We start from the raw sequence: 27,428 nt of genomic DNA on the forward strand, positions 1-27,428 counted from the left end.
TGCTGGGATATCAAAACAAAAGAATATCACCATACTGTATATTTTCAAGTATGTACCAAAAAGTATACTCTAATAATATATACCTTTTCCTCAAGCACGCACTGGACTTTCACTAAGTAATATCACAAAAGTAACAGTAATTTCTAGTAAGTAAACTAATATAAATAATACTAATCATAATAGAATGAAATAAGTTAACAATACTTTTTTTTTTTTTGACAGGCAGAGTGGATAGTGAGAGAGAGAGACAGAGAGAAAGGTCTTCCTTTTGCCATTGGTTCACCCTCCAATGGCCGGCGCACGGCGCTGATCCGAAGCCAGGAGCCAGGTGCTTCTCCTGGTCTCCCATGGGGTGCAGGGCCCAAGCACTTGGGCCATCCTCCACTGCACTCCCTGGCCACAGCAGAGAGCTGGCCTGGAAGAGGGGCAACCGGGACAGAATCCGGCGCACTGACCGGGACTAGAACCTGGTGTGCCGGCGCCGCAAGGTGGAGGATTAGCCTATTGAGCCGCGGCACCGGCCAACAATACTTCTAAAATTCAAAACTTTTAAAAGTTTATCACACCTTGAATTAAACAAAAATATTTTCAATAAAACTTTCATGAAAGGAAAAATAAAAACTGAAGTTAGAGTGTTTCCAAAACATGACGAAAATGATTGTAATCTATATTAGCATCAACTTGATACATTTAAAGCAGTGATCAAAACATAAAATACTAAGCTTTAAATGTTTATATCAACAAGAAGGAAAAGGGAATTACATTTTCTGTCAAAAAGACAGAATTGAACAAATAATTAAAATAAAAAGCATAAAGCAGAAAACTAGAAAGACTAAACCACAAATTAATATTATATATTTAACAAATAATGAGCCAAAATCCAGTTTCTTTGAAAATATAACATAACAAAGAAGCTAAGTTAGTTTTAAAAATGTGATGGTACTCAATGTACAGTAATAGAATAAAGTTATAGAAATACAGCAAATTAAAAAAAATATAGACAACTACTAGGCATACTTCATCACAAGTCAACCTGAAATTCCAGAAAAGAATGACTAACTTTTTAGAAAAACGGTTTGTCCAACTAAACCTCATTAAACACAGAAAACTTAAAAGCCATATTTCCACTTAAAAACTGAAAACATGCGGGGCCAGCCTTGTGGCTCAGAGTTTAGGTGATGCCTATGAAGCTGGCATAACATATGTGTGCCAGTTCCTGTTCCAGCTGCTCTATTTTTATCCACGTTCCTGGGAAAACAGTACATGACAGTCAAAGTCCCTGCCTCTCACATGGGATCCCAGATGGAGTTTCAGGTTCCTGGCTTTGTACTGGCCTAGCTCCAGCCATTGTGGCTATTTGGGGAGTGAACCAGTGGATGAACCATTCTCTCTCTCTAACTTCGCCTTTCAAATAAATAAATACCTTTAAAAGTGAAAACAATTAGGCAAAATCACACACACAAAAAGTAGCACCTCCAAAGACATGCCTTTCAAGAGAAGGATTCAATTCTCAAAATCAGATAACCCCTATGTCATATGTACTGTTTCAAAGAACAGAAAAATAGAAGTTGTATTGAAGTATGTTTTAATGAAGCATGTATATTATAGACCATATAGATGCCTAAATTGGTTTTAAAAATCACAATAAATTTCTATACAATATCACACATACTACTGAATGAAATGAAACACAATTTAAAAAAAGCAATGTCCAAATGAATGTTATATAACCAAATGATCTGTTATACAAGCTCTATACAATAATAGAAAGGTATTTATATAACACACCATATGAAGAATTCTAAGGAGAAAAATGGTTTGATTAACTGCTTAAGTGCTGTGTGATCATTTGACAAATTCAACATAAATTCTTCCTAAGGATACTTAAGAATCCATCATTTAATGGACAGTTCTCTAACATATACATACACACACCCACACAAATCAGCATCTCATTTTAGGTATTTTTGCTAAACAGAAAACATAAAAAATAAAAAAGGGCAAGTATGCCCATTGTCTCCAACATTGTATTCATATTCCACTCAATGTACTAACAAGGTGATTCATTTAGGAGCATAAGAAATGGAAGTAGGGGCCTGAGCTCTGGCAGAGCAGGTTAAGCTGCTCCTGAAAGCCAGCATTCCTATTGGAGTGCTGGCTCTGGTCCAAGCTGCTCTCCTTCTTCGTCTTCTTTTTTTGTTTGTTTGTTTTATTTATTTATCTGAGAGGTAGAGTTATAGATAGTGAGACGGGGAGACAGAAAGAAAGGTCTTCTATTCGCTGGTTCACTCCCCCAAATAGCTGCAACAGCTGGAGCTGGGCTGATCCAAAGCCAGGAAACAGAAGCCAGGAGCCAGGATCTAGGAGCCAGGAGCCAGGAGCCAGGAGTTTCTTCTGGTCTCCCGTGTGGGTGCAGGGGATCAAGTACTTGGGCCATCTTCTACCTTCCCAGGCCACAGCAGACAGCTGGATCAGAAGAGGAGCAGCTGGGACTAGAACTGGCACCCTTGCTCTGCTTCTGATACTGCTCCTTGTTCACGCACCTAAGAAGCAGGAGAAGATGGCCCAAGCACTTGGGCCCTGCCATCCATGTGGGACACCAAGATGGAACTTCAGGCTCCTGGCCTTGGCCTGGCCCACCTTCAACTGTTGTGGCCATGTGGGGAGTGAACCATCAGATGGAAACTCTCTCTCTCTCTCTGTCTCTCTCTCTCTGCCTCTCTCTGTAAATCTGGCTTTCAAATAAATAAATAAATCTTAAAAAAAGAGAAGACACTGAAAATATTTTCAAAGTATATAGCATAATAATGTGATGACATAATTCAAAACTCATAAAAATGTGACAAAAACAAATGTCTAAGAAAAATGCTCAAAATTTATGAGCAAAATCATTCTAAAGAAAATGGAAAAATGACTTTGAAACATACGAAATGATGTTTCATTTTATTCATAGTCAGAAAAAACACAAATTTGTAAAATCTTCACTATCTCATAAAAGATCACTCTCACATACAGAAATTAAAAGCCTTTGATAGCTCTACTCTTTTTTTTTATTTATTTATATTTTTTTTATTTTTTTGACAGGCAGAGTGGACAGAGAGAGAGAGAGAGAGAGAGAGAAAGGGCTTCCTTTTCCGTTGGTTCAACCCCCAAATGGCTGCTACAGCCTTCGAGCTGCGGCTGGCGCACTGCGCCGATCCGAAGCCAGGTGCCTCCTCTTGGTCTCCCATGCGGGTACAGGGCCCAAGCACTTGGGCCATCCTCCACTGCCTTCCCAGGCCACAGCAGAGAGCTGGACTGGAAGAGGAACAACTGGGACAGAACCCGGAGCCCGACCAGGACTAGAACCCGGGGTGCTGGCGCTGCAAGCGGAGGATTAGCCTAGTGAGCCATGGTGCTGGCTGATAGCTCTATGCTGATGGAAGACTGTGGGGACCAAGGCATTCTTATCATTGTTAATGGGAATGCAAATTAAGACAATTCAATGGAGAATATCTTTCCTATGTAGTAAAATTTGTGGATTATTGCTAACAAAAGAACACATTTTTATATTTTATAGTTGTAGTCACAACCTAAAATTTTATTTTGAAAAGGTTATTGCACAAGGTTACTCACGGAAATATTATCTTCAGTTGCAAAATGTTGCTATTCAAATGCTGAAATATTAGTGAGTGGATTATCTCCTGTACCTGTACATGATAGAGTACTAGCAGCTAGCAAAGATGAGGGAATTTTTACATGAATAAGAACATTTCTGAAGTCCATAAATTTCTAAATTATCCTGAAGAGAGAAAGTAACTCCAAGTGTAACTCTGTAATACATCATTTAAAATTATTTTATTTTTAAAAATATTTGACTAACATGTAACATTTTTTGATAAACATGCCCATTTTGTGGGGTACAATTTAATATTTCAACACACATATTAACGCAAACTAATCAAACCAGGCAACTAGACCTTCTATTTCCTCATCTCCTCTTTTTGTTTTGAACTCACCAGCTCCTCTCTTTCAGTTTTTTATACAGTTTATGATACATTATTATGAACTATAGTTTACCTATTACACTGTGAATCACTAGGGTGTGTTAATTCCTATATGTGCTGGGTACCCAAAGATACTCTCCCCCATCTTCCCTTCTTTCCCTCTTCCCTTTCCAACCTCTAGGAATCACTCTTCTAAGTTCAAATAAATTTTGAATCATGTATGAGAAAGAACACATAGTATTTGTCTTTCTGTTTGGCCTGTTTCACTTAATATAATAATTTCCAAATCATTTTGCTACAAATAAGAGGGTTTAATTTTATTGTTTAATAATATCCCATTGTCTATCTATATCCCATTTTCTTTATCCATTCATCCATGGATGAACACCTAGGTTGATTCCTTATCTTGGCTGTTGTGAAGATGCTTCAATGAACTTGAGAGTGCAGGTATCTCTGTCATATGCTCATTGTATTTCCTTCAGATACATATCCTGAACTGGGATGGCTATGTCATAAGGTATATTTTCAATTTTTGAGGAACCCCCAAACTGTTCTCCATTATAGAAGTGCTAAGTTGCATTCCCACCAACAGTGTATAATGTTCTCTTTTCTCCACATTCTTACCAGCACTTCTTATTTTTTTGGAGGTATCATTGCACTCCAGTTTTAATGGCTTTTAGCATAAACATCATGTTTGTTGCCAGCATTTTTCATATAACAGTTAATATCACAATAAAGATTTTAAAAATTGACTCTTTTCAACTGCTTAACATATGGCCAACTTACCTCTGCCAAAAAACTAGATGCGAAAGATGATACAGTATCTGCACAAATAAAAAATAAATTAAATAACTTGGCATTTCTTAGGATCACTCTATTGTAACACGAAAGGGATTCAGGTCATCAACGGAGAAGCCACAAGGCATTAAGTGAGTCTTTGACACTGACTGTGGGCGGCCGAGTGCTGGTTCTTGCAGTAGACTGAACTCTGTGCTGAATACATTGCAGTGTTAAAATCTATAACACCCACACTTGAAAATACAATGTTCTTTTTTTTTTTTTTTTTTTGATAGGAAGAGTGGATAGTGAGAGAGAGAGACAGAGAGAAAGGTCTTCCTTTGCCGTTGGTTCACCCTCCAATGGCTGCTACGGCCGGCACACCACGCTGATCCAAAGGCAGGAGCCAGGTACTTCTCCTGGTCTCCCATGCGGGTGCAGGGCCCAAGGACTTGGGCCATCCTCCACTGCACTCCCGGGCCACAGCAGAGAGCTGGCCTGGAAGAGGAGCAACCAGGACAGAATCCAGCGCCCTGACTGGGACTAGAATCCAGTGTGCTGGCGCCACAGGTGGAGGATTAGCCTATTGAGCCGCGGCACTGGCCTAAAATATAATGTCCTTTGTTATCCACATCTAATAGATTAGTAAACTGAAGACCAAAGGAGACAATGACTTTCACAAGCCTGGAATTAGAACTCAGAGTCAAGCTTCCTGAACTGTTTCCAAGATTTTTTCAACAACCACATAATTGTGTCATAGAGTAAAAGACATTTATGAGTTTTAAAGCAGACTAAATGTCCCCAGAGCTTGTCTGATGAAAAACTATGCTGTTAAAATAAATAATGAAAATTAGTCTCAAATAACATTATTATAACAAATTCCATTGGAGCATATTATGTCTAAAACACATAAAGGATTTAGTTGAAGTGCTTCAGCTGCAGCAATAAGAAAGGAAATATGTTATCCTGCCCCAGAATTCAGTGTCATTCATAATCACTAAGTAGTTTTCTGCTTTCATATGACAGGAGAAAAAAAACTCTACCAACATATTTCAAAAGAGCATTTGCACTGTGTTCTATTTAGTTTGCCAATTCAATGATTCTAAACAAAATGGAACAAACAATAGTGTTCTTAGGATATATCAAACCTTGCCTACGTGGCATCAAATTTGTAGGACCAGGATTATAAAATACACTCACCACAAGAAAGATAAAGTGCCAGCATGGCAATAAAAGTGGTTTTGATCCTGAATGAGAAGTTGGCCATTTGATATCCTTAGTCAACCTAGAAGAATGTTACAGAGAAACTTTAAGAACAGTTATGACATAAAGCATCATAACTTTTCAAAGAATAGACTTTCTATATTCTCCCATTCAAGAAAAAGGCAGTTATAACTCCTGAGTTTCTGTATTCCGTGCTTTTCACTAGGGAAGCTCATTCCCTTCCTCCTCCACTGCTAAAATCAACCAGAAATAACCATGTTAACTAATGCATATAGAAAATTCCCCAGATAATATTCTTCATAACATTTCCGAGTACATGCATTTCAATTTATTCCTCAGAAAATCATGAATAGCTGTTACTAAAAGGACCAGATCTGAAGAAATCCTACCAGCAATTCAACATGTAAAAGCCATCATAATTTATGCCTCAAATAACCTACCTCCAGAAGAAGAAATGGTACAAAGGGAGACCGTGGCAGTCTTGTTCACTCTTGAGTCCTATTCAACGTCCACTCTATTTATATGTCTCCTATAAAGATCTCTGCATAAGGAAGACAAGAGTCAGGGGAGATAAGTCTCAGAGGGAGCACATGTTCTGGCAGTAGACAGGAACTTGCCTCATTATAGACATCATTAAAGCCATGCCTCCAACAGATACTCACCGGACAAATAATTTCATCTGATGAACATCAACAGATGAGGAGACAAGGGTTGTGAAATCTTTCCATGCAAAAGGAGCTTTGAGAGTCAAGAGACTAAGGCAAGAAATGCAGAGTTCCAGGAACTGCAATTTATAAATATGGCTCAAATCTCAACAGTTTTAAAATTTGGACAGATAAGAATATTCGGAGAGCTTTGTAGAAACTTCAATGTCTGAATTCCTCCCCAGACTCTGATTCAATTTTCTACTTTAGATCCTAATCATTTGTACTTTCTTAAGTCTCCAAGATGACAGCAGAGTATGGCTACAGTTAAGGGTAACTGAGCTGGAGCCAGAGAATAATCTCTGGAGCTCCATTCCATCAACCTTGGTACTTCCCTATATTGAAGCTCCAAGTTTAATGGAAACGTATGACACAAAGTTATCTGTGGCTAGATTTATTTACATAGCATTTAAATGTAGCTCCTTTCCATGTTGTCTTACGCAAATCAATGTATTCTTTCTGCATTTCCAAGATGGTAGAATAGGGAGGGAACTTACTGCTCTAGTCTAGGGAAAGATACCTAAAAAAAAAAAAAAAAAAAAAAAAAAAAAAAAAAAAAAAAGTGGAGAGAGTGCAGTCTCAGGGAAGAGGGAGGGAGAAAACTGTAGAGGAAACTCCATGCAAGTTAGAGGAACACTGTGGATCTATGTGGAGGGTGTGGATGCGCACAACTCAGGACCCCAGCAGTGGACAGCCTCAGCGCCAGCTTTGGAGAGTGAGATGAGACCGGAGTGCAGCAGCTCAAGCCACTGGCGATGAAGCTGCGGGAAGAACCTGGCAAGAGTCCAGCTTGAGCTCTGCGGAGAACAGGGTACTTGCCAACCAATAGGAAAAAAACGAGGGCATAGTTCTCTTTCTCCAAACACCCAGCACCAGTGTTCTGTAACTAGCTGACAGAAGATGGATGCCATTTTGGACACAAGTAACAGCTGTACCAGCTAGTGTTCAGCATGCAGCAACCAGCCGAGAGGAGACAACAGAGTCTGGCTAGGAGAATTGAAAGGGGGCTGGGTGCTCATGACTGTTAGAACTTCGTGTGGTGGGAGTGTGAAAACACTGTGGTGGGGCTGGTGCCATGGCTCACTTGGTTAATCCTCCGCCTGCAGCATTGGCATCCCACATGGGCGCAGGTTATAGTCCTGGTTGCTCCTCTTCCAGTCCAGCTCCCTGCTGTAGCCTGGGGAAGACAGTGGAGGATGGCCTAGCTGCTTGGGCCCCTGCACCCGCATGGGAGACCAGAAGAAATCACCTGGCTCCTGGCTTCAGATTGGTGTAGCTCCGGCCATAGCAGCCATTTGGGGAGTGAACCAATGGAACCAACGGAAGGAAGACCTAGCATCTCAAGACTCAAGAACAACAAAATTCAGTTGAGAACCAGGCAATGGACAGCAATAGACAGTTCTCAAAAGAAAATATATGAAAAAATGCTCAACATCACTAGCCATCGGGGAAATGCAAGTCAAAACTACAATGAGATATTATCTCGCCCTGTCACAATAGATAGAATCCAAACACAGAGAGTAACAATGCTTGTGAGGATGTGGAGGAAGAGGAACATTTTTACACTGCTGGTGGGAGTGTAAATTAGTGCAGCCACTGTGGAAAACAGTGTGGCAATTTCTTAAAAAAACTAGAAATAAACTTGCTATGTGATCCAGTAATCCCACTACTTGGGTATATACCCAAAAAGATTGAACACAATGAATCAAAGAGATACCTGCACCACCATGTTTATGGCAGCACTGTTCACAATAGCCAAAATTTGGAACCAACCAAGGTATCCATCATCAGATGACTGGATTAAAAAAAATGTGGTGTATATATATACAATGGAATATAATTCAGCTATAAAAAGAATGAATTTCTTCCATTTGCAGCAAAATGGATGCAACTGGATGACATCATGTTGAGTGAAATAAGCCAGACCCAGAAAGACAAATACTGCATTGCTCTCCCTTCTATGTGGATGCTAAAATTTAAAAAACACACACATAAAAAGAAATGTCTGTCGATATCAATATTGTGGCAAACACAGTTTTGTAAAACATTGTTTCATATCTTTGTCAAAACAATGGTTAAGAATGTTAAACTGCGAAGGTATAAATGATGTGTGATTGCTTTAAAATTTACTGTACATGGGTGCAATGGCCATTTTTTCCATTCAATTATTGTTTAGAGTCATTGCCTATATTCCCACTAACTTAGGGTCTTTTTGTTTTTACCTGTTAAACTTCTTATTCTGTGAAGTATTAAGACTTTTCACTGTAGTGTAATTTTAAAATTTATTATCTCAAAAACTAAAAAGAAAGAAAGAAAGAGAAATAAAGAAAGGCAGAAAGAAAGGGAGAAGGAAAGATGGTGAGAGACAGGGAGGAAGGGTAACATGAATCAGTTAATAACTAACTAAAAATTAAAATTTAAAAATTAAAAAAGGAAATGAAAAATAAATCAAAATGAGATGAAAAGGAATGCTGTAGTCACCCCTTTTCTATGATTTTACTTTTTGTGGTTTCAGCTACCTGTCAATCATGATCTGAATATAACATGGAAAATTCCAGAAATAACTTAGCCACTGTGGAAAAAAATCATTTATTAGTTTTTAATTTTAAAAAAGTCACTGTTTCTATTACAATAATAGTGAACCTTCTGGAGCTGGTGCTATGTCAGTAGGCTAATTCTCTGCCTGCAGCACCAGCATCCCATATGGGCGCCAGTTCGTGTCCCAACTGCTTCTCTTCTGAACAAACTCTCTGCTATGGCCTGGGAAAGCAGTAAGAGATGACCCAAGTGCTTGGGCCCCTACACCTGAGTGGGAGACCCAGAAGCTTCTAGCTCCCAGTTTTGGATCAGCTCATCTCTGGCCATTACAGCCATTTGGGAAGTGAACCAGAGGATGGAAGCTATTTTTCTCTGTGTCTCCTTCTCTCTATTGGTTAATCTATCAAATAAATAAACAAAATATTTTAAAAAAATAGTGAACTATCTGAAAAAGAAATTAAGAAAACAATTTATTTTTTAATGCTACTGTAAATGAAAATACTCAGGAATAAATTTAACCAACAAAGTTACTATGTACACTGAAAATATAAGATATGTATGAAATAAACTGAAAATGACATGAGTAAATGGAAAACTAGTCTGTATTCATGGGTTAGAAGAATTAATGTTATTAAAATATCAATACTAGCAAAATGAACTACAAATTCAATGCAATCCTTACTGACATTCCAATGGCATTTTTCCCCAGATTAAAAAAGAATACTAAAAATTGTATGTAGCCACAAAACAGTCCAAATATGAGGAGTCTTCAAAGAGTTCATGATAAACACATATTATGAAAAAACTACATATTGATTTCAAAAGCACTTGGTACCAAAAGGAGCCTACCCTTTAATTTTTTTTTTTTTTACAAACCATTTGAAATACCCTTGTAGCTAGAGAAATCTTGAGAAAGAACAAAGCTGGAGGCATCATACTTTCTGATTTCAAACTATATTACAAAGCTTTAGAAATAAAAAACAGGATGGTATTAGCATAGTAACATAGATTCATGGAACAGAACAGATACCCCAGAAACAAACCCACTCATATCAGGGCATCTAATGTTTGACAAGGATGCCAAGAACGGGGAAAAAATAGTCTGCAATAAATGGCACTGGTAAAGTGAATAGCCACACACAAAAGTGTGGAATTGGATCCTTGTCATATACCATGCACAAAAGTGAACTTGAAATGGATTAAGTACTTAAATGTGAAATCTGAAGCTATAAAATTCCAAGAAGAAAACATAGGAAAATAATTCCTTGGCAATGATTTTTTGATAGGACATACAGGGGAAAAAAGGCAAAAAAAAAGTAAATAAATGGGATCATATCAAGCAAAAAAGCTTCTGTACAGCAAAAGAAACTATCAATAAAATGAAATAGCCAGGCAGAAGAATAGGAAAAATATTTTCAAAGTATGTATCTGATAAAGGATTCATATCCAAAAGATATAAATAATTCATATAACTCACCAGTAAACAATAACTGTAACAACCAACTCAAAAAATGACAAAAGGACATGAGTTCAAAGAAGACATACAAATGACCGATAGGTATATGAGGGTTTATTTGCCACATGCTAGTTCCCTCCTCAAAGGCCTGTAACAGCCAGTGCTGGGACAACCCAAAACCATAAGCCCAGATCTCAGTCCTGGTCTTCTCTCTGAGTGGCAGGGACCCAAGTAGTTGAACCGTCATGCTGCCTCCTCACTCAGGTGCCTGTTAGCGGGAAGGTGGAATCTGAAAAGCAAGATTCACACCTAAGCACTCTGATGTGGAATACTTAATTGCAGCGCCAAACACTCACCCTGAGGATTTGCTTTTAATGTGATGGTCAGAGAAGTCTTCTCTGAAGAGATGCCACGTGAGTGGATACCAGAAGGAATCAATCAGTCATGAAAGCGTGTGTGTGCCTATCCTGAGACCAAAGAGTTTGAATTTGAGGAAGAAAATAGATGGTGTGCTTCAGGTATAAAAAGAGGCTGGATAATATTAAACAGTAGCTCCAAGGACACTAAGGATTCAGAATTTTATTTCAAATGCAATGGACCAACACAACTTTGTTTGGACTTCAAAATCCACACTGTTTTGTTTGGAAGGATAAATCTAGAGAGATCTGAGTAAGAAAAGACAGAAAAGTAGTTATGGTGGTGTTAGTTCAAGATAAAAAGAACTAAAAAGATTTTAGATACATACTGAAACTTGAAGTTCTAACTTGTTAATAGATTTGATGTGAGAGCTGAGAAAGAGGGAGATTGAGAATAAACCAGAGTAGGTTTCAATGTAAAAAACTGATTGAGTACAGAGGCAAATTGCTGTTACCTTTAATTATCATAAGGTAAATTACCTACTCACAAATCCAGATACTTTATCTTACTGTCACCTAGAGTTCCTTGGCCTTAGAAGTCTGCAATAACTGACTCTCATAACATCACTAGTTTCTTTTCTTTTCTCAAATTACACACTGCAATGCATAAAGATCCTCTATTTTGATGCCTCTGTTTTCTTCTATCATCTCAACCCAAACTAATTTTCACTGCTTTCCTAACTTGATTCCTAATGACATTCATCTGAACTCCTCCTTTTCTACTGCCCACCGTTCTCCTGCATCCATCTTTCTGCCTTATCTATTTAGTGAAACCCAAGGCCTACTGTCACAGTTGAACTTAATCCATCTACTCACAATCTTGGATGGTAAATGCTTACAGGGAACAAAATGGTACAGCAGTTACATAGATTAAGAACAGCATAAACTTAGAGCTGCCACCATCAGAAATATACCCAATGGTGCTTACCTCAATCAACATTCAAAAGTTCAATTTGATAAATAATATCTGCAAGCAAACACAGATAAGAATTATGAGAAAATTTTCTTCCCTATGAAGAAGAAAATTATATACAAATTGATTACCAAGAAAACTACAAATAATGAAATGTGTGAATCACACTTTAAATAAAGGCAGTTATTTAAGCCCAATAATACATAAAATGTAAACCCTTAATCAACATTAAACTGATTGATCACTATCAAAGATATGATGATAATTTCCTACCATGTATGTTCAATTCTCCTAACCACTCTCTCAAGAAGATACCAGTTTTGTCACTTTATAGCTGAAGAAATGGAGGCTCATGGATGAGATGTGATCTACAAAACTACTCAGCTACACACTGTTGGTGGGAATGTAAACTGGTACAACCATTATGGAAGACGTTATGGAGATTCCTCAGAAAACTAAAAATAGTTCTTCCATATTGCCCATATTCCTGGGAATAGACCCAAAGGAAATTAAATCAGCATATGAGATACCTGTGCTTCCATGCTTACAGCTGCTCAATTCATAATAGTAAAGAAATAGAATCAACCTAGGAGTCCATCAACTGATCACTAGATAAAGAAAATGTGGGGGACTGATGCTGTGGCTTAGCGGGTAAAGCTGCCATCAACAGTGCCAGCATCCCATATGGGCTCCGGTTCAAGTCCTGGCCGCTCCACTTCCAATCCAGCTCTCCGTTATGGCCAAGAAAAGCAGCAGAAGATGGCCCAAGTCCTTGGGCCCCTACAACCACGTGGGAGACCTAGAAGAAGCTCCTGGCTTCAGTCCATCTCCATTAAATCCACTCTTGCTAAAGAGGAGGAGATTCACCTCCACCTGATCCAGGGTCATCCAGGGGCTACAAGCAGTGAGTGTAGAGGTCTTACATACTCTTTTAAGCACAATCACTTTCCGGTGACATTCCTCAAAAGGAAAATAGGAGAGCGAAATCGTTAGTGTGTTTGCTACTGTCCCTCCATCCACCAGAGGCCTCTCTGTGTTTGAGGTTTTTGTACGCTGTCCTGCTGGAAGGTAAACGTAAAACGTAACAGTCCAGGAGAAGTAGGACAATGCAGCACCCTGAACCAACCCTGGAAGCTCTTTATACAAGAAGCTCTGGAAGGCGCATCAGGGCTAATTATCCACAGGTGTGTGGGCAAAGTCTGTTCTTCATCTTGACATAGAGTCCCAGAGCAGTGGAAAAACGAGAGACCAAACGAGGTGACACCACCCTTTTATAGCGAGAAGACATTAACAGAGTATTCTACTTAAAAGAATCAGCACCACAAGAACCACTGAGGCATGGGAAAGCATTGCTTGTCTGGAGCACAGTAATGAGTCTCAGGTGACCAGCTGACATAGCTGTTGACCTGAGTTGAGTGGAAAGGCTAGAAAGGGGATTAAGTGGTGTGAGGCTCTGACTAGCTAACTAAAAACGTCAATAATGTCTTAAAAGCAGTACAGAAACAGAGATTTTTGTAGAGGGAAATATAGCAAAGTAACTTCTGACTTGTTAACTGTCCTACTTTATCAGCATGACTCAGATCTTTTAATTAGAAAATTTTGGGATTAAATCTTCACTAGCTTTTTATTATTACTACTGTCTTTTAAAACTTTCACTTACTTAAAATTTTATTTTATTTGAAAAGCAATGAGATAGAGAAAGAGGGATCTTTCATCTATTGGTTTACTCCTCAAATGCCTGCAACTGGAAGCTCTGGGCCAGGCTAAAGCCAGGAGCCCAGACTCAATCCAATTTTCCCACATGGGTAGGAGGAACCCAAGTACCTGAGCCATTACCTGCTGCCTCCAAGGGTGAACATGAATGGGAATCTGGAATTAGAATCAAAGCCAAGCCTCAAACCAGGCCCTCTAACATTGGATGCCAGTGTCCAAGCATCTTAATAGTTGAGTTAATATCTGTCCCTATATTTTATGTTTTTTTTCCCAATTTTATCTTAAACCATCATTTTTGAAATGAGATTTGTCATAGTTACTGGATGAGAAGTTACAAATTTAAATTGCCTATTGTACAATTACCAGGAAGGAAAATATGCCAACACATTGAAATATACACAAACACATATCTCCCAACAAATAGGATAAATTACAATGCTTCATTTTAAAAGTAATGGTTAAAGATATAAATATGCTCCTATTTTATGAAACATTATATTTGGGTCTCTGGAATAGTTAAACTACTAAATAGTTACCTGAGATAATGGGTAGGAATATAGTAAAATATCTTTAACACCATGACTCTGGAATATGGTAACTAACAATAACAGTAAAAGCTTCCATAGCACTTAATATGGGCCATACTATTTTAACAAGTTTACACATATTCATTATTTCAGTCCTTCCAATACCTCCATGAGGTTAGCTTTATAATATCCATTTTACATAAACTGAAACACAGAGAAGTTAGATAATACTGAGAAAATATAATTGTGATAGCTGATTTTTTTGTGTTATGAGTGGGATAAAGGATATTAGATAGCTAATGAGGGATGTCTTTGTGAAGGTTCTTCCAGAAGCTGGCATTGGATCAGAAGACTGAGTAAACATTAGATTTGTGGGGAGCAAACCGGACTAGACTGAGTTACTGGAATTAAGACTTATTATATGCATCTGCTCTCCCACAATATGGCGCTGGGAGAGAAGTAAACAGCTTCCGCACAGCTGCCTCCAGTTCAACCAATAAACTGTAGGACTTGCTCCTGATTGGAGAGCAGCGTACTCGGCGTGTGGGCAGCCGAGTTGGGATTGGCGGAGGAGGACTATAAAGGAGGAGAGAGACGGCATGCACGAGAACATCTAAGGGGGAACATCTAGCTGAAGGAACACCTGTGTAGCCCCCGAGAAAGCCGGCCGGCGGTGTGCCGCTCCCCTGCGGAAGTGGGGAATGTGGCCAGGGGGAACTGCCCTTCCACGGAGGTGGAAGGGACGGCAGCCAACCCGGGAAGAACCAGCAGCAAACCCGGGGAGGGCCGAGCAGACGAAGGAACAGCGCAGGGTCCTGTGTCGTTCCTCCACGAAGAGGGGGAGCGACATAATGGTGCCGTGACTCGGATATGAAGCCTAGGCAGGGTTCAGTGTTGCTCCTCCACGAAGAGGGGGAGCGACAAGATTGCCCTCAACAATGTGGTTGAGCATCATCCAGTCCTTTGAGGACCCACACAGAATCAAAAAGGCAGAGGAAAGTTGATTTTGTTCTCTCCTTGAGCTTATCCTCCTGCCCTCACACATCAGTGCCCCCAGTTCTTGGGCTTTCACACTCAGACTGAGTTATAGAACCAGCTCTCCTGTTTCTCCAGCTTGCAGATGGTAATCATGGGACTTCTAAACCTACATAACCAATCAGCCAACCCCTCATGATAACTCATTTCTCTAGGGCACAGAGAAGTTAAGCCAACACTTATTATGCCTGCATTGCATATTGGAGCACTGGTTCAAGTCCTGGCTCCTCTGTCTCTGTTTCCAACTCAGGTTCCTGCTAACGCATCCTGAAGCAGTGGATGATCACTCAAGTGCTTGGCCCCCTGCCACCCATCTGGGAAATCCAGATGGGGTTCCCACTCCTGGTTTCCACCTGTGCCTAGCCCTGATTGTTGCAGGCATTTTGGCAATGAATCAGTACATAGAAGATCTCTCTGCACTCTCTCTCTCTGCTCACGCTCTCTCTCTGTGCACACACTCTCTCTCTCTCTCTCTCTCACACACACACACACACATACCTCTGCCAAGTAGATGAAGATAAACATTAAAATATTTCTCTGTACATCTGTATATATACCCTATTGGTTCTATTTTTGGGGAGTGCCGTAGAGGGTATAACCCTGACTAATACAATACCTTAAATATCATGTTAAATGTTGGAAAAATACAGTTACAAATAAAACCTCCCACTCAGCCAAAAAAAAAAGAGATAGAAAATAAAACATTTTATGATTAAATAAGCATTAAATCAGAATGTGCTATATAGCATCACAAACACTCAGTTAAGACATTATAAAGACAGAAAAATCTCACCCATTTATATACCAAGCTGTTACATTCATATTCTCAAAAAAATTATGACTAATCCTCAAATAAAGAGGATTTAACAGCACAATTTCTCAGTGTATCCTAAACTCATTTGGTAACTGGAGTGACTATCTGTGTTAGCTCACTGGTTTAATCAGTGGGAAAAATAAACTTCTAATATTTTTATGACAAGTTGTTTGGAGTGAGACACCAGCCAAAGTTAGGCTCTTATCATCCAAAGAAACTAAAAGGCAGGGTGCCAGCTTCCTTAATGATTAAATTTAAAGAATATCTTGAATTGTAAAAGCTGGCTACTGACTTATTTAATTCTTTCAAATGAGTTTTTAAAATTTATTTATGAGAGAGGCAGAGAGCCACAGAGAGAGAGGCAAACAGAGACAGAGTTTCATCCCCTGGCTCATTTCCCAAAAGCCTGCAATGACCAGGACTGGGTTGGGCCAAAGCCAGGAGACAGGAACTCAATCTAGGTACATTTGTGGGTAGCGGCAACCCAATAATGTGGACCATCACTGCTGCCTACCAAAGTGCACATTAGTGGGAAGTCGGGATCAGGAGATGAGTTGAGGCTTAAACTGGCATTTAGAATCTAACTGGTGTCTTAACTGCTAGTCTAGATGCTTGCCCACTTTTCAGAGAGGTTTCCCACTTGCTGGTTCACTCTCTGAATGCCACAATGGCTGGGGCTGGGCCAATTCTAAAGCCAGGAGCCAGAAACTCAATCCAGGTCCTTCCCCTGGGTGGCAAGAATCCAATTACTTGAGCCATCACTGTTCCTTCACAGAAAATGCATCAGCAGGAAATTAGGATTCGGAGCTGTAGGCAGATACTGGACTGAGGCACTCCAATATGGGATGCGGCTACTTGACAGCTAGGTCCAAGAACCACCCTTACAAATCTTTTTAAAGGATTTATGTATATCCCAAGTCGGCAGAGAAAATCCACAATTATAAGTTTTCAAAGTAGATGCTTTAAGGAAAGGGAGGTATCTTCCTTTTTATACTAGGGAGAATTAAAATTTAATTATCTCATTTTTAATTTACTCATATCTTCCAATAATTAACTGTAAATATTTTTGCAAGTATTATTAAGTCTTACATAATCCAAGTCTAAGGAGTATTTTAGATAAGAAGGCTGTTGTGTTTATTTACTTTTTTTTTTTTTTATTTTGCAAAGCCTACTACTCCTGAGTTTCAGTCCGTTCTACGTATATGATAATTTAGCCTTGGATAATTAATTGTTCCATCTTTCTAAGTAATGTTCCTCATGGCTGTTGTCTAGCATCAAAGTGTTCTAAAACATTCATTAAAGGGTATATGTTGAAAATCCATTGTTTAATGTTCATAGTTCTCGTTGTTTTAAGTCTTGAAGACAACTCATCCTCTGGTCATTCTTTTGTATCTTATAATATAGTAGGTTGTAGAATCTTGGACAAAGAAATATTTTTGGAGTTTGATTTTTTAGCTCTGCTTCCCAAAAGGAATGTGGACTACAGGAATCTAAATTTGTTCATTTTTCATGACAGTAGAAATAATATGATAAAAAAATGTTTTTGTCTGATTTTGTATGTTTTGGTATCCTCAAGATGGGAGCTATCTGTATTAAGACCATTTAGCACAATCTGAACATTAGTTTTAACATTTTAAAAAAATTCTTATTTTCATTTATTTGAAAGTCAAAGAGAGAGAGGGAGAGAGGGAAAGAAAGAGAGAGAGGGCATTTTGATACTCTGTCTCCTGTCCTAAATGCCTCTAATAAATAGGGCATGGCTGGGCCAAAGTCAGGAGCCTAAAACTCAATCTACAACTCAGACCTGGGCAGCAAGGAGCCAGGTGCTTGATCCATCACCGCTGCCTCTCAGGGTGCACAGTATCAGGTAGCTGGAATTGGAAGTGGAACTGGAACTTGGATTGCACATGGGTATCCTAGGCAGCATCTTTACCACTGCGCCAAATGCCAGCCCTGCATAGTTTTTGAGGAATGAAACCTTCAGCCCATCTAAATATCAAACAACCCTTAAACTGAGAAAAACTCTTACCTTCCACAGGCTTTATACTATGAAATCCTAGTACATCAGGTATCTAATAAAATTGGTTGGGGAGAACTTCCTATATTTACTTCCAGTGTGGCTTATAAAGATATCTGCTGACAAATAGTGCATTTTTAAAAATATTTTATTTATTTATTTGACAGGTAGAGTTACAGAGAGTGAGAGGGAGAGACAGAGAGAAAGGTCTTCCTTCTGTTGTTCACTCCCCAAATGGCCACCACAGCCTCCGCTGCACCGATATGAAGCCAGGAGCCAGGTGCTTCTTCCTGGTCTCCCATGCGGGTGCAGGAGCCCAGGCACTTGGGCCATCCTCCCCTGCCCTCCTGGGCCACAGCAGAGAGCTGGACTGGAAGAGGAGCAACCGGGACTAGAATTGGCGCCCATATGGGATGCTGGCGCCGCAGGCGGAGGATTAACCTAGTGTGCCACGGTGCCGGCCCCAAAGAGTGCATCTTTTCAATGATTTTAATAATTTTGGTTTTTTGTCAAGTATAGTTAAGAGGCCTTTATATAATCATCTTGTACTGAGCTGACTTTGTAGATGACATGGCAACACTAACCAAGCAAACAGAATCCATGATAGATTTATTTTGTTAGCAATTCCTATAGCTGAAATTTCTTTGAGCCCCCTTTCAACTCATTTGTCTATTTCCTTTATAAAATCACATTTTAAAAACCTAATTGAGGTTTTTTATTAATTATTTTAAAAGTGGAATTTGTAAGTTCAGGATATACTACATTTTAACAGCAGCCTTTTTAACCTCTGTCAACAAAGCTATGGCCTTTTAAAACTTCTCTTTTCTGCTCTGTGTGATCCACAATTAAAAACTGGTATTTGAGTAGGCAGCTGCAAAACCTCTCACATCAGTTATTAATATTCCATGAGATAAATCAGTTCCCATTAAAATTTTAAAAATTCTTTATTTTCCCAATTACATAACAAGCATCAAACATATTTGCTATGTCCAGAACCAAGAATTACAAGTCTAGTAAGTTCTATTAACTCATCTATTTGTTCAAAGTTCATTGTATATAAAATATGAGTCTCTAAAATGTTATAAGAAATCAGCATGACATGGGAAGCCTTAAGTTAACCAATTTTAACCTGAGTAAATAACCTCTATAGATTGGGTAAACACTAACAAATATACAATATGAACAGATGTGTCAGATAAATCAGGTTCCCTTTTCTCTCTACCCCCCAGAGAATTGTTAGAATCTTCCACTAGGAAGGAAAAAGAAGAGCCTATTACAAACAGATTATTTTTGGCAAGATTACTATCTTCAAATTTTGGACTTTGAGGCACTGAAAGGCTATATCTGACCAAAGATCACAGCACTGAGTACAGCACACTGTTGGACTGGCAAGTTGAGGACTTGACATTCTGGCCACATTGTGCTTGCAGGGGATCAGGAGAACAATTCAGTCCAACAAACTCTAAGTGAAAGTAAAGCCAAAATTTTTCAGTGCTGATGAGAGATGATTCAGAATTTTTTCCCCTTGACATCATGACTAGTGATGCTTTGAAGATGGGTGGGGCAATGTGCAAAGATCCAAGGATGCTGGATGGAGAGCTATATCAGGCTTGCTAAACAGTGGATCTAAAATTGCTGAAATCTTTCTATAGCTAGTATTCTTATTCCACTGCAAAATCTGAAGGGACAAGTCCCACTGACTGAGAAACACTATGGAGTTCATTTTGGTGAGCTTGAAATTCCTGAAAGAATTTATGTTATCAGAAAAAAAGTATATGATAAAACCAGTTATGGCCCACTGTCAACCTGAGAAAATTAATGAGAAGATCTAGCTAAGTGTCTGCTAAATATGTTGTACATCTAGAGACAAAATCAAGTGGATTCTTCCCATCCTACTGAATTGGAATGTACACTGAAGAAGCTAGGATTTAGAATTTTTAATGAAATTTTCTGTGATTATTAATTAAGCAAATTAGGAAAAATGCTGACTTCCAAGGACTTTCCAATAAAAGATAAGATTAAAGGGGTGGTGCCCACAGAGCTGGAAGTCTCTCACCCTCAGATGGGGTATAGCCAGCCTAAAGTGGACATGTTTCAATAACACATGTCTTTCATAAAACAGTCTCGACACTTTACTTTGGCAGAAATTAATAATTTGAAAAACAAATTGAATGAGAACAGAGTAATATTATATCTTGATCTTGAGGTTTATTTCTCACTATCATCATAGGTAATGAAAAGAAAATCACATAAAATCAGAATGTGTGAAAGCTATCACACTTTGAGGTTGGACAACACAATACATCAATTTAAAACGTCATGAGTTGAAGAAGCCTTGTATTATCAGTGAGTTTCCAGTGTTAGATTTACAGAATCAGCCTCATTACAAGCACACAACCTATGACTCTTCCCTGAGATATTTTCTGACGCCTCCACAAATCTCATGATGCAGAGAATTATTTAAAGATACGTTTATAACTAAGCAAAGGCTTGCGCTACTCACAGAAGATATTCTTGCCCTCCCCAACTATCATCATGTCATTCAGTTTAGTGACTAAAGACTTTATGGTTTCCGTAAACATCACAGTCTGTCAAAAGCAAAGCCCTGCTTCCTACTTGGGTAAGAAAGAGCATTTCTAGGTAACAAGTCAAAGTCTATTGTGATGCTTACGGAGTCTATCAGCTTAAACTATTTGTCCAACTTTTAGGAAAAGTTCTGAAATGGAGTGGTATTCAACATTTTAAAATAAAATAAAAATTTTTATGACATTATAGGACTCATAACATTAAAACTTTACAGCAACAACAATATTGCTGGATATGATGAAATTTTTGGCAACAAAGTAATCTTATCTTTTAACGTCATACTCCATGAACTTTTTGAAGTCCTGTTGCATGCAACACCTCAAAGTATATGAGCAGAGTACTAAAAGTATTACAGCACTGGAGTGGGGATATCAAGAACCTGGAGTTCTGGAACAATGTTTGGAGATATAAATTCAGGACTCATTGGTATTAAAGTAGAATTAAAATTCATGAAGAGTAAGTGATCACTTAAGGAAATAAAGAAGATGGCTCTACTCTGAATGCTACAATAGAAATAATTGTAAAAACCAGTAAAGGATACTGAAAAGGAGCAGGAAATGATATGAGGGGAAATCTAAGAGCCAAGTTTTTAAAAGCGTTATCAAGAAGAAAGGAGTAATAAGCCATATCAAATGCACCTGGTAGACAGCAAAAATGAGATACTAGAATGCACTCATATTTAACAATATGCACGTCATTACTGACCTTACCAAGAATCAATAGAGTGATAAATCTGATAACTTGATTTAGAATGGGATTGGGAGGAAATGGGCCAAACAGAAACTAGACAGCAAGCGTGTCAACATTTTGAAGGCATTTTGCTTCAAGTAGAAGTGAACAAATGGCAAAGCAGCCAGCAGGAAAAATGCAGTTAAAAGAAGGTTTATAATATGGGATAAAAAATCAATGTATTATATTCAGACAAAGGACAGAAGAGAGAAGAAAAAAATAATATAGGAGAGAGGTTATTCTTGAGAAGGTGAGAAGAAATAGGAGTTAAGTTTGGTACACATATACATTCACAATCCATGTGAATTGCTTGGTCTTGGAACATCTTAGTAGATAGCACATCTTTCCAATGTAAGTGAGTCCATATGAGCTCACATGAACAATGTACAAGTTTTTCAGGTGCCACATATCCTCAATAACATTTGATATCATCAATTTTATTTTAGTCACTTAATGAGGATTTTAGGACATCACACACTAGGTTTTAATTTCTATTTCACTTTTTTTAAATTTTTTGACAGGCAGAGTGGACAGTGAGAGAGAGAGACAGAGAGAAAGATCTTCCTTTTGCCATTGGTTCACCCTCCAATGGCCGCCGCGGCCGGCACGATGTGGCCAGCGCATCGCGCTGATCCGAAGGCAGGAGCCAGGTGCTTCTCCTGGTCTCCCATGCAGATGCAGGGCCCAAGGACTTGGGCCATCCTCCACTGCACTCACAGGCCATAGCAGAGAACTGGACAGGAAGAGGGACAACCGGGACAGAATCCGGTGCCCCGACCAGGACTAGAACCCGGTGTGCTGGCGCCGCAGGTGGAGGATTAGCCTATTGAGCCGCGGCACTGGCCTTCTATTTCTCTTATAGCAAATTATGTTGATTCTTGTTATGCAATACAATGGAAGCCACTTGGAAGACTGAACAACCTCTACCAGAACATTTCTCTGAATCATTATAGGAAGGAAAACCCCACTTACCAAAAATTTGTAACCGTATATGAATGCTTACAAAACTATATGTCTATTCTGTATCCTGAAGCATTATACATCTTAGAATTATTTGTTAAAATAGTCTGCTTGCATTAACACAAATATTTTCTTTGTCATAATACTACATTTTGTATAATTTTCATTAAAATGTCTTTTTAAATTGAGGTTACATATAGAAACAGCGCATTTACAAGCATATGGATAGAGCACTTACTATTCATTATTAATTTTAAATATCACTACATGTATTTCAGAGCACATAGTTTGTGATGCTTTGCATTACTGAGGCTTCCTTTACAGCCTAAAACGTAGTTTATTATTTATAAGTGTTCCCTGAACACCAAGAAGAAAGTTTACTTTGTTTATATTATCTAAAGTTGTACATATATGTAAGAGTCAAAGCTAATTTTACTTAAGACTTTAGTCTACATTTTGTAATAATTGCTTTCATTGGTTCACGGTGTTCTGATTTTTGTCTTTCTTGTATAGTGATTGTACTTCTTAAAAGTCTAAATGACTTAGTATGGAAGCTCATGTTCCCGTACATTTTGCCTGATACTGTGTCCTAAGGAAGGACTGAAGTCCAGGCGCTGGTGGACCCGGAGGTCCTTCCTGGTGATTAGTCGAGGTGGAGATAAGTCAAAGGTCACAGATCTGGACAGAACCTCAGTTAGAGCCACGCATACTTGTACAAGTAAACCTGGGGCCTCCTGGAGTCAGCTACTCAAAGAAAGACACGTGCAGCTTCAGTAACAATGGTTGCCTTGGGAGTTTGGAGGAAAAGGAGTTGGAGGAGGGAATAACCTGTGGAAAGTGCTCAGCTCACATTTATTTGTGTCAGTTTTTAGCCAAAGCAGGGATTTTACACTAACCTGAGAGGGTCTTTGAAAAGTTATTGAAAAATGTATATTATAAAAGAAACTATACATGGATTTGAAAAACTTTGGTACTAAAATAAATGTATATTATCATCATCATCATAATTATTTGAGAGGTAGAGAGAGAGCAAGTGCTCCCATTTGCTGGTTCACTTCCCAAGTGCCCATGATAGATGGGGCTGGGCCAGACTGAAGCCAGGAGACAGAAACTCAATCTAGGTTTTCCATATGGGTTATAGGTTATGGGCTGAACCACCACCTGCTACCTCTGAGGGTCTGCATTAGCAGGAAGCTCGAGTCAGGAACAGAGACAGAACTTATACCCAGGCATTCTGTTATGGAATGCAGGTATCTTAAACAAGTGGCTGTCTTAAATAGAATCTCGAATAGCATCTTTTTTTTTTTTTAAACTTATTTGACAGGTAGAGCTAGTGAGAGAGAGACAGAGAGAAAGATCCTCCCTCTGCCAGTTCATCCCCTAAATGGCAGCCACGGCCGGCGCCCTGCACCTATCCGAAGCCAGGAACCAGGTGGTCTCCCACACCGGTGCAGGCGCCCAATCACCCAGGCCATCCTCCACATCCTCCTGGGCCACAGCAGAGAGCTGGACTGGCAGAGGAGCAGCTGGGACCAGAACTCGGCGCCCATATGGGATGCCGGCGCCGCAGGCAGAGGATTAGCCAAGTGAGCCACAGCGCCAGCCCTCAAATAGCATCTTAATCTCTAAGCCAAACACTCACCTCCCAGCTTATCTTTTAATTCCCTTTTTCCATGTACCTTTTCTTGAACATACTTCATATTATCTGTGGATACCATTGGCTTCAGTGTTGTGGCTGACCTCTGTGGTTTAGAAGTAAAATAAGGCTGTAGTTATTAAACAAATTATTGAAGTTCAGGTTATGAAATATTGATGAAATATGGGCTGTCTCAATATTCTAGGTGGCATCATGACTGTCTCAATATTCTAGGTGTGTTGTTGCTAGTGATAGGTAACCTTGTCCCTTTACCTCAGTGTGCCTCTTATTATTTTCTCTGTGGGACATGATATGACTAAGTTGGCAAGTCCTGCTCTCTACATGTGCATTAACTGAATTGTGAAGAATGAGAACCTGTTCAAGTTTTGTTTAATAAATACAGTGAACTGATGAAGCTTCCACTGGCATTCCCTTTCTACTACCATTTCCTTTAAATCTGTTACTCACTGACTTGTTTTAGCCAGCTGCAGTCTAGTTTCTGAGTACCTGACATTTATCAGAGGAGAAATCCTGTCAGAGCTCCCTTCAAAACATACCAAGAAGCTGTTGCTTTAACCCCATCACCCCCAGGATCCAGACACATTTCTCTCTTGAAACACAGCAATCCAGTCTCCTCACTGCTCTCTTGAATTTCTTCTTAGCTCTGTGTTTATTCACAACACAGCATACAGAGAAATGGCTTTTAAAAGTCATTTCCTTGTTCAAATACTCTTACTATTTCTCAGCGCTTTTAATGACAAATTCTGTATAATGCCTGACAACGTCTTACCTTTGGTCATACTCCCTTCACCATTTCTGCTTCTTTGTTGCCGTTCAATAGTCTGATGTAAAACATGATTCTTGCTCTTTGAAACTGATCTCTTCTCCCTTTCCACCAGCCACACTGGTCTCCCCATCCCCTACCAGGCCACCCATAGTTTAGCCTCAAGTCCGTAGGCCAGCTCTTTCTCTCTCTGCCTCTGACTCTCTGTAACCCTGCCTTTCAAATAAATAAAATGAATATTTAAAATAAATAAATAAATAAAATTACACCTTCTCTCCCAATTTCCCTTCTTAATAGAAAAATCTAAAGTGTCCAGGAGTGGTTGCAGGAATCTCTGTGCACCATTAACATCCTACACATTGGAGGAAGGGAACAAGGTTCAGAGCTGAAAGGGTCTTACTAAAGGAAATCTCCTTTGCAATACTCTAAGCAGTGTGAATTGCCTATTATAGCAAATGGGGTAGAAATGAGCGTACGCATGTACACACACACAAATACATTTGCAAAATTCAAATATTAATTCTCAAAAACAGACTGTTACATTTTATGCTATCGGCTCTGATGCATAAATGAGTTGTGAAGTCAAAATAAGTCATAAATGATACAATGATGGAATAAATTAGAAGCAAACAGAATAAGAAAATATTACAGTGCATTACACATAGTGTGACTACAATAGTGAAAAACTTGTTTTAGATATGTTTGTGCATGTATTCGTGTTTTGAATACAATTTAAAATATATTTCCTACTATGGATTGCTGTTAAAAAATATGAAAAACACCCATATGAACATGCAAAAGAGTTAAGTAACTTCTGACTGTAAATTCCCATCTCTTCCTAGAAGACACCCTGTTTTTAAGCAGACTACTGTGTATTTTTTTAGGCTTCAAGAACATGCTCTTTCTGCTCTCCTAGAAATAGAAAGAAACCAAACATTTCTCTCTAATGAAAGTGCATTTTTAGTAAGGACTCAATTATCTTTAAAAGTAGGTCTTTGATCGCTCCTATTTTACTCAGGCAAATAGAAGAAAGTGTTCTCTTCTTTTGTTATCTTATGTGGAGTAGGTTTCCTCTATTCTTCTGATATTAGTCCCACACATGACGTAGGCTGACCTTACCAACTACCACATCTCATGGCTGATGGCCTTTCTATTTCCTTGATTTCTTTATGTTGCTTGATTTTTTTTGACAAAAATAAACTTTTTATCAGTTTCTTTGTGTCTGGTATAACAAAGCAATCAGCAATTTAATAGAGTTAGGTTTATAATGATGTTTTGAAGACTCAGGAGCTAGGAATTAATTGGAATAACGCTGAACTAATAGAAAATTGTGGATTGCTTTTAATAAAATTATAAGACTCATGAACACAGTAATTCTAATGGACTCCATGGCATTTCTTTGGCCTAGCATAATGCCTAGCACTCAGCGGGTTATGAATAAGGATGAATAGTGTAAGCCAAAATTCTGGCCTTTCTCTTTTGCTAGTATCCAGATAATGTCCATGAAACAGCTAGTAAGCCTTATAGTGTAATATGAAGATACTTCAAGAAGTCTGTAAAAATGAAATTAAAAAATAAGTTTATTTGGCATCAAATTTTTTTTGACATCCATATATAGAAGAGGTCTTCAGGTTAGTTTACCAGTTCATTTTATGAGATTCCAAAATGGACTCCAATACAATAGTAATGGGGGACTTGCATAACCCTTTCATCTATGGACAGATCAAAAAGACAGAAGATAAACAAAGAAACAATAGCGCTAATCAATACCAAGAACCAAATGGACCTAATGTCTACAGAATCTTTCATCCCACAGTTGCAGAATACATATTCTTTTCATCAGTGCATGGAACTTTCTCTAGGATAGACCATATGCTAGGCCATAAACCAAGTCTCACCAAACTAAAAAAAAATCAAAATCATACTATTCATCTTTTCTGACTGCAATGGAAGGAACCTGGAAATTAACAACTCAAGAAAAACTTAAGAAGATATGCAAACACATGGAGATTTAGCAACAGGCTCCCAAATGTACAATGGGTCATAGAAGAAATCAAAGAGAAATAAAACAGTTTCTGGAAATGAGTGAAGATAACATTACAACATATCAAAACTTCCAGGATACATAAAAAACAGGATTAAGAGGGAAGACTATAGCAACTGGTGTCTACATAAGGATTTGGAAATATGCCAAAAAATGAGCTATTGATGCATCTCAAGGACCTAGAAAAACAACAAGCCAAACCCAAAATTAGTAGGAACAAAGAAATAAGTAAAATCAGAGAAGAAATAAACAAAATGGAAACAAAAGATCAGTAAAATAAAGAGCTGGTTTTTTGAAAACTAGCAGTCAAAAACAATGAAATCCGGTCATTTGCAACAAAATGGAGGACTCTGGAAAACATTATGCTGAGTGAATTAAGCCAGTCCCTGATCGGCGACAACTAACTGAGCACCAAAGGGGAAACCTGTTGAAGTGAAATGGACACTATGAGAAACAGTGACTTGATCAGTCCTTGTCCTGACTGTTGATGTACAATTTAATACTTTATCCCTTTTAGTATTTTTTTTGTTCTAGTACTATTGGTTGAACTCTGTATTTAACACACAACT

At 38.6% G+C, this 27,428-nt stretch overlaps 1 protein-coding gene across 11 annotated transcripts in view; it reads right to left on the minus strand.

The window, feature by feature from the left end:
• LOC103347914 (ovomucoid) overlaps window positions 1–27,428 on the minus strand; it is a 138,638-nt gene that overhangs the window by 4,431 nt on the left and 106,779 nt on the right. For 4 of the 11 annotated variants that reach the window (XR_011389803.1, XR_007918991.2, XM_070076276.1 and 1 more), the window contains 4 exons: window positions 12,030–12,068; window positions 6,428–6,528; window positions 5,964–6,048; window positions 4,773–4,810 (listed from right to left, as the gene is read on the minus strand). Coding sequence is in view for 7 of the 11 variants with exons in the window: in XM_070076276.1 (XP_069932377.1) it covers window positions 4,773–4,810; window positions 5,964–6,030 (105 nt within the window). In the remaining 4 variants the exon portion in view is untranslated. Of the gene's footprint in view, window positions 1–4,772; window positions 4,811–5,963; window positions 6,049–6,427; window positions 6,529–7,775; window positions 8,113–12,029; window positions 12,069–24,037; window positions 24,138–27,428 lie in introns of those variants that run through there. The other 7 variants (XM_070076277.1, XM_070076275.1, XM_070076272.1 and 4 more) reach the window with 4 other exon arrangements.

The sequence above is a fragment of the Oryctolagus cuniculus genome, chromosome 6, assembly GCF_964237555.1.
Source record: "Oryctolagus cuniculus chromosome 6, mOryCun1.1, whole genome shotgun sequence".
NCBI lineage: Eukaryota > Metazoa > Chordata > Mammalia > Lagomorpha > Leporidae > Oryctolagus > Oryctolagus cuniculus.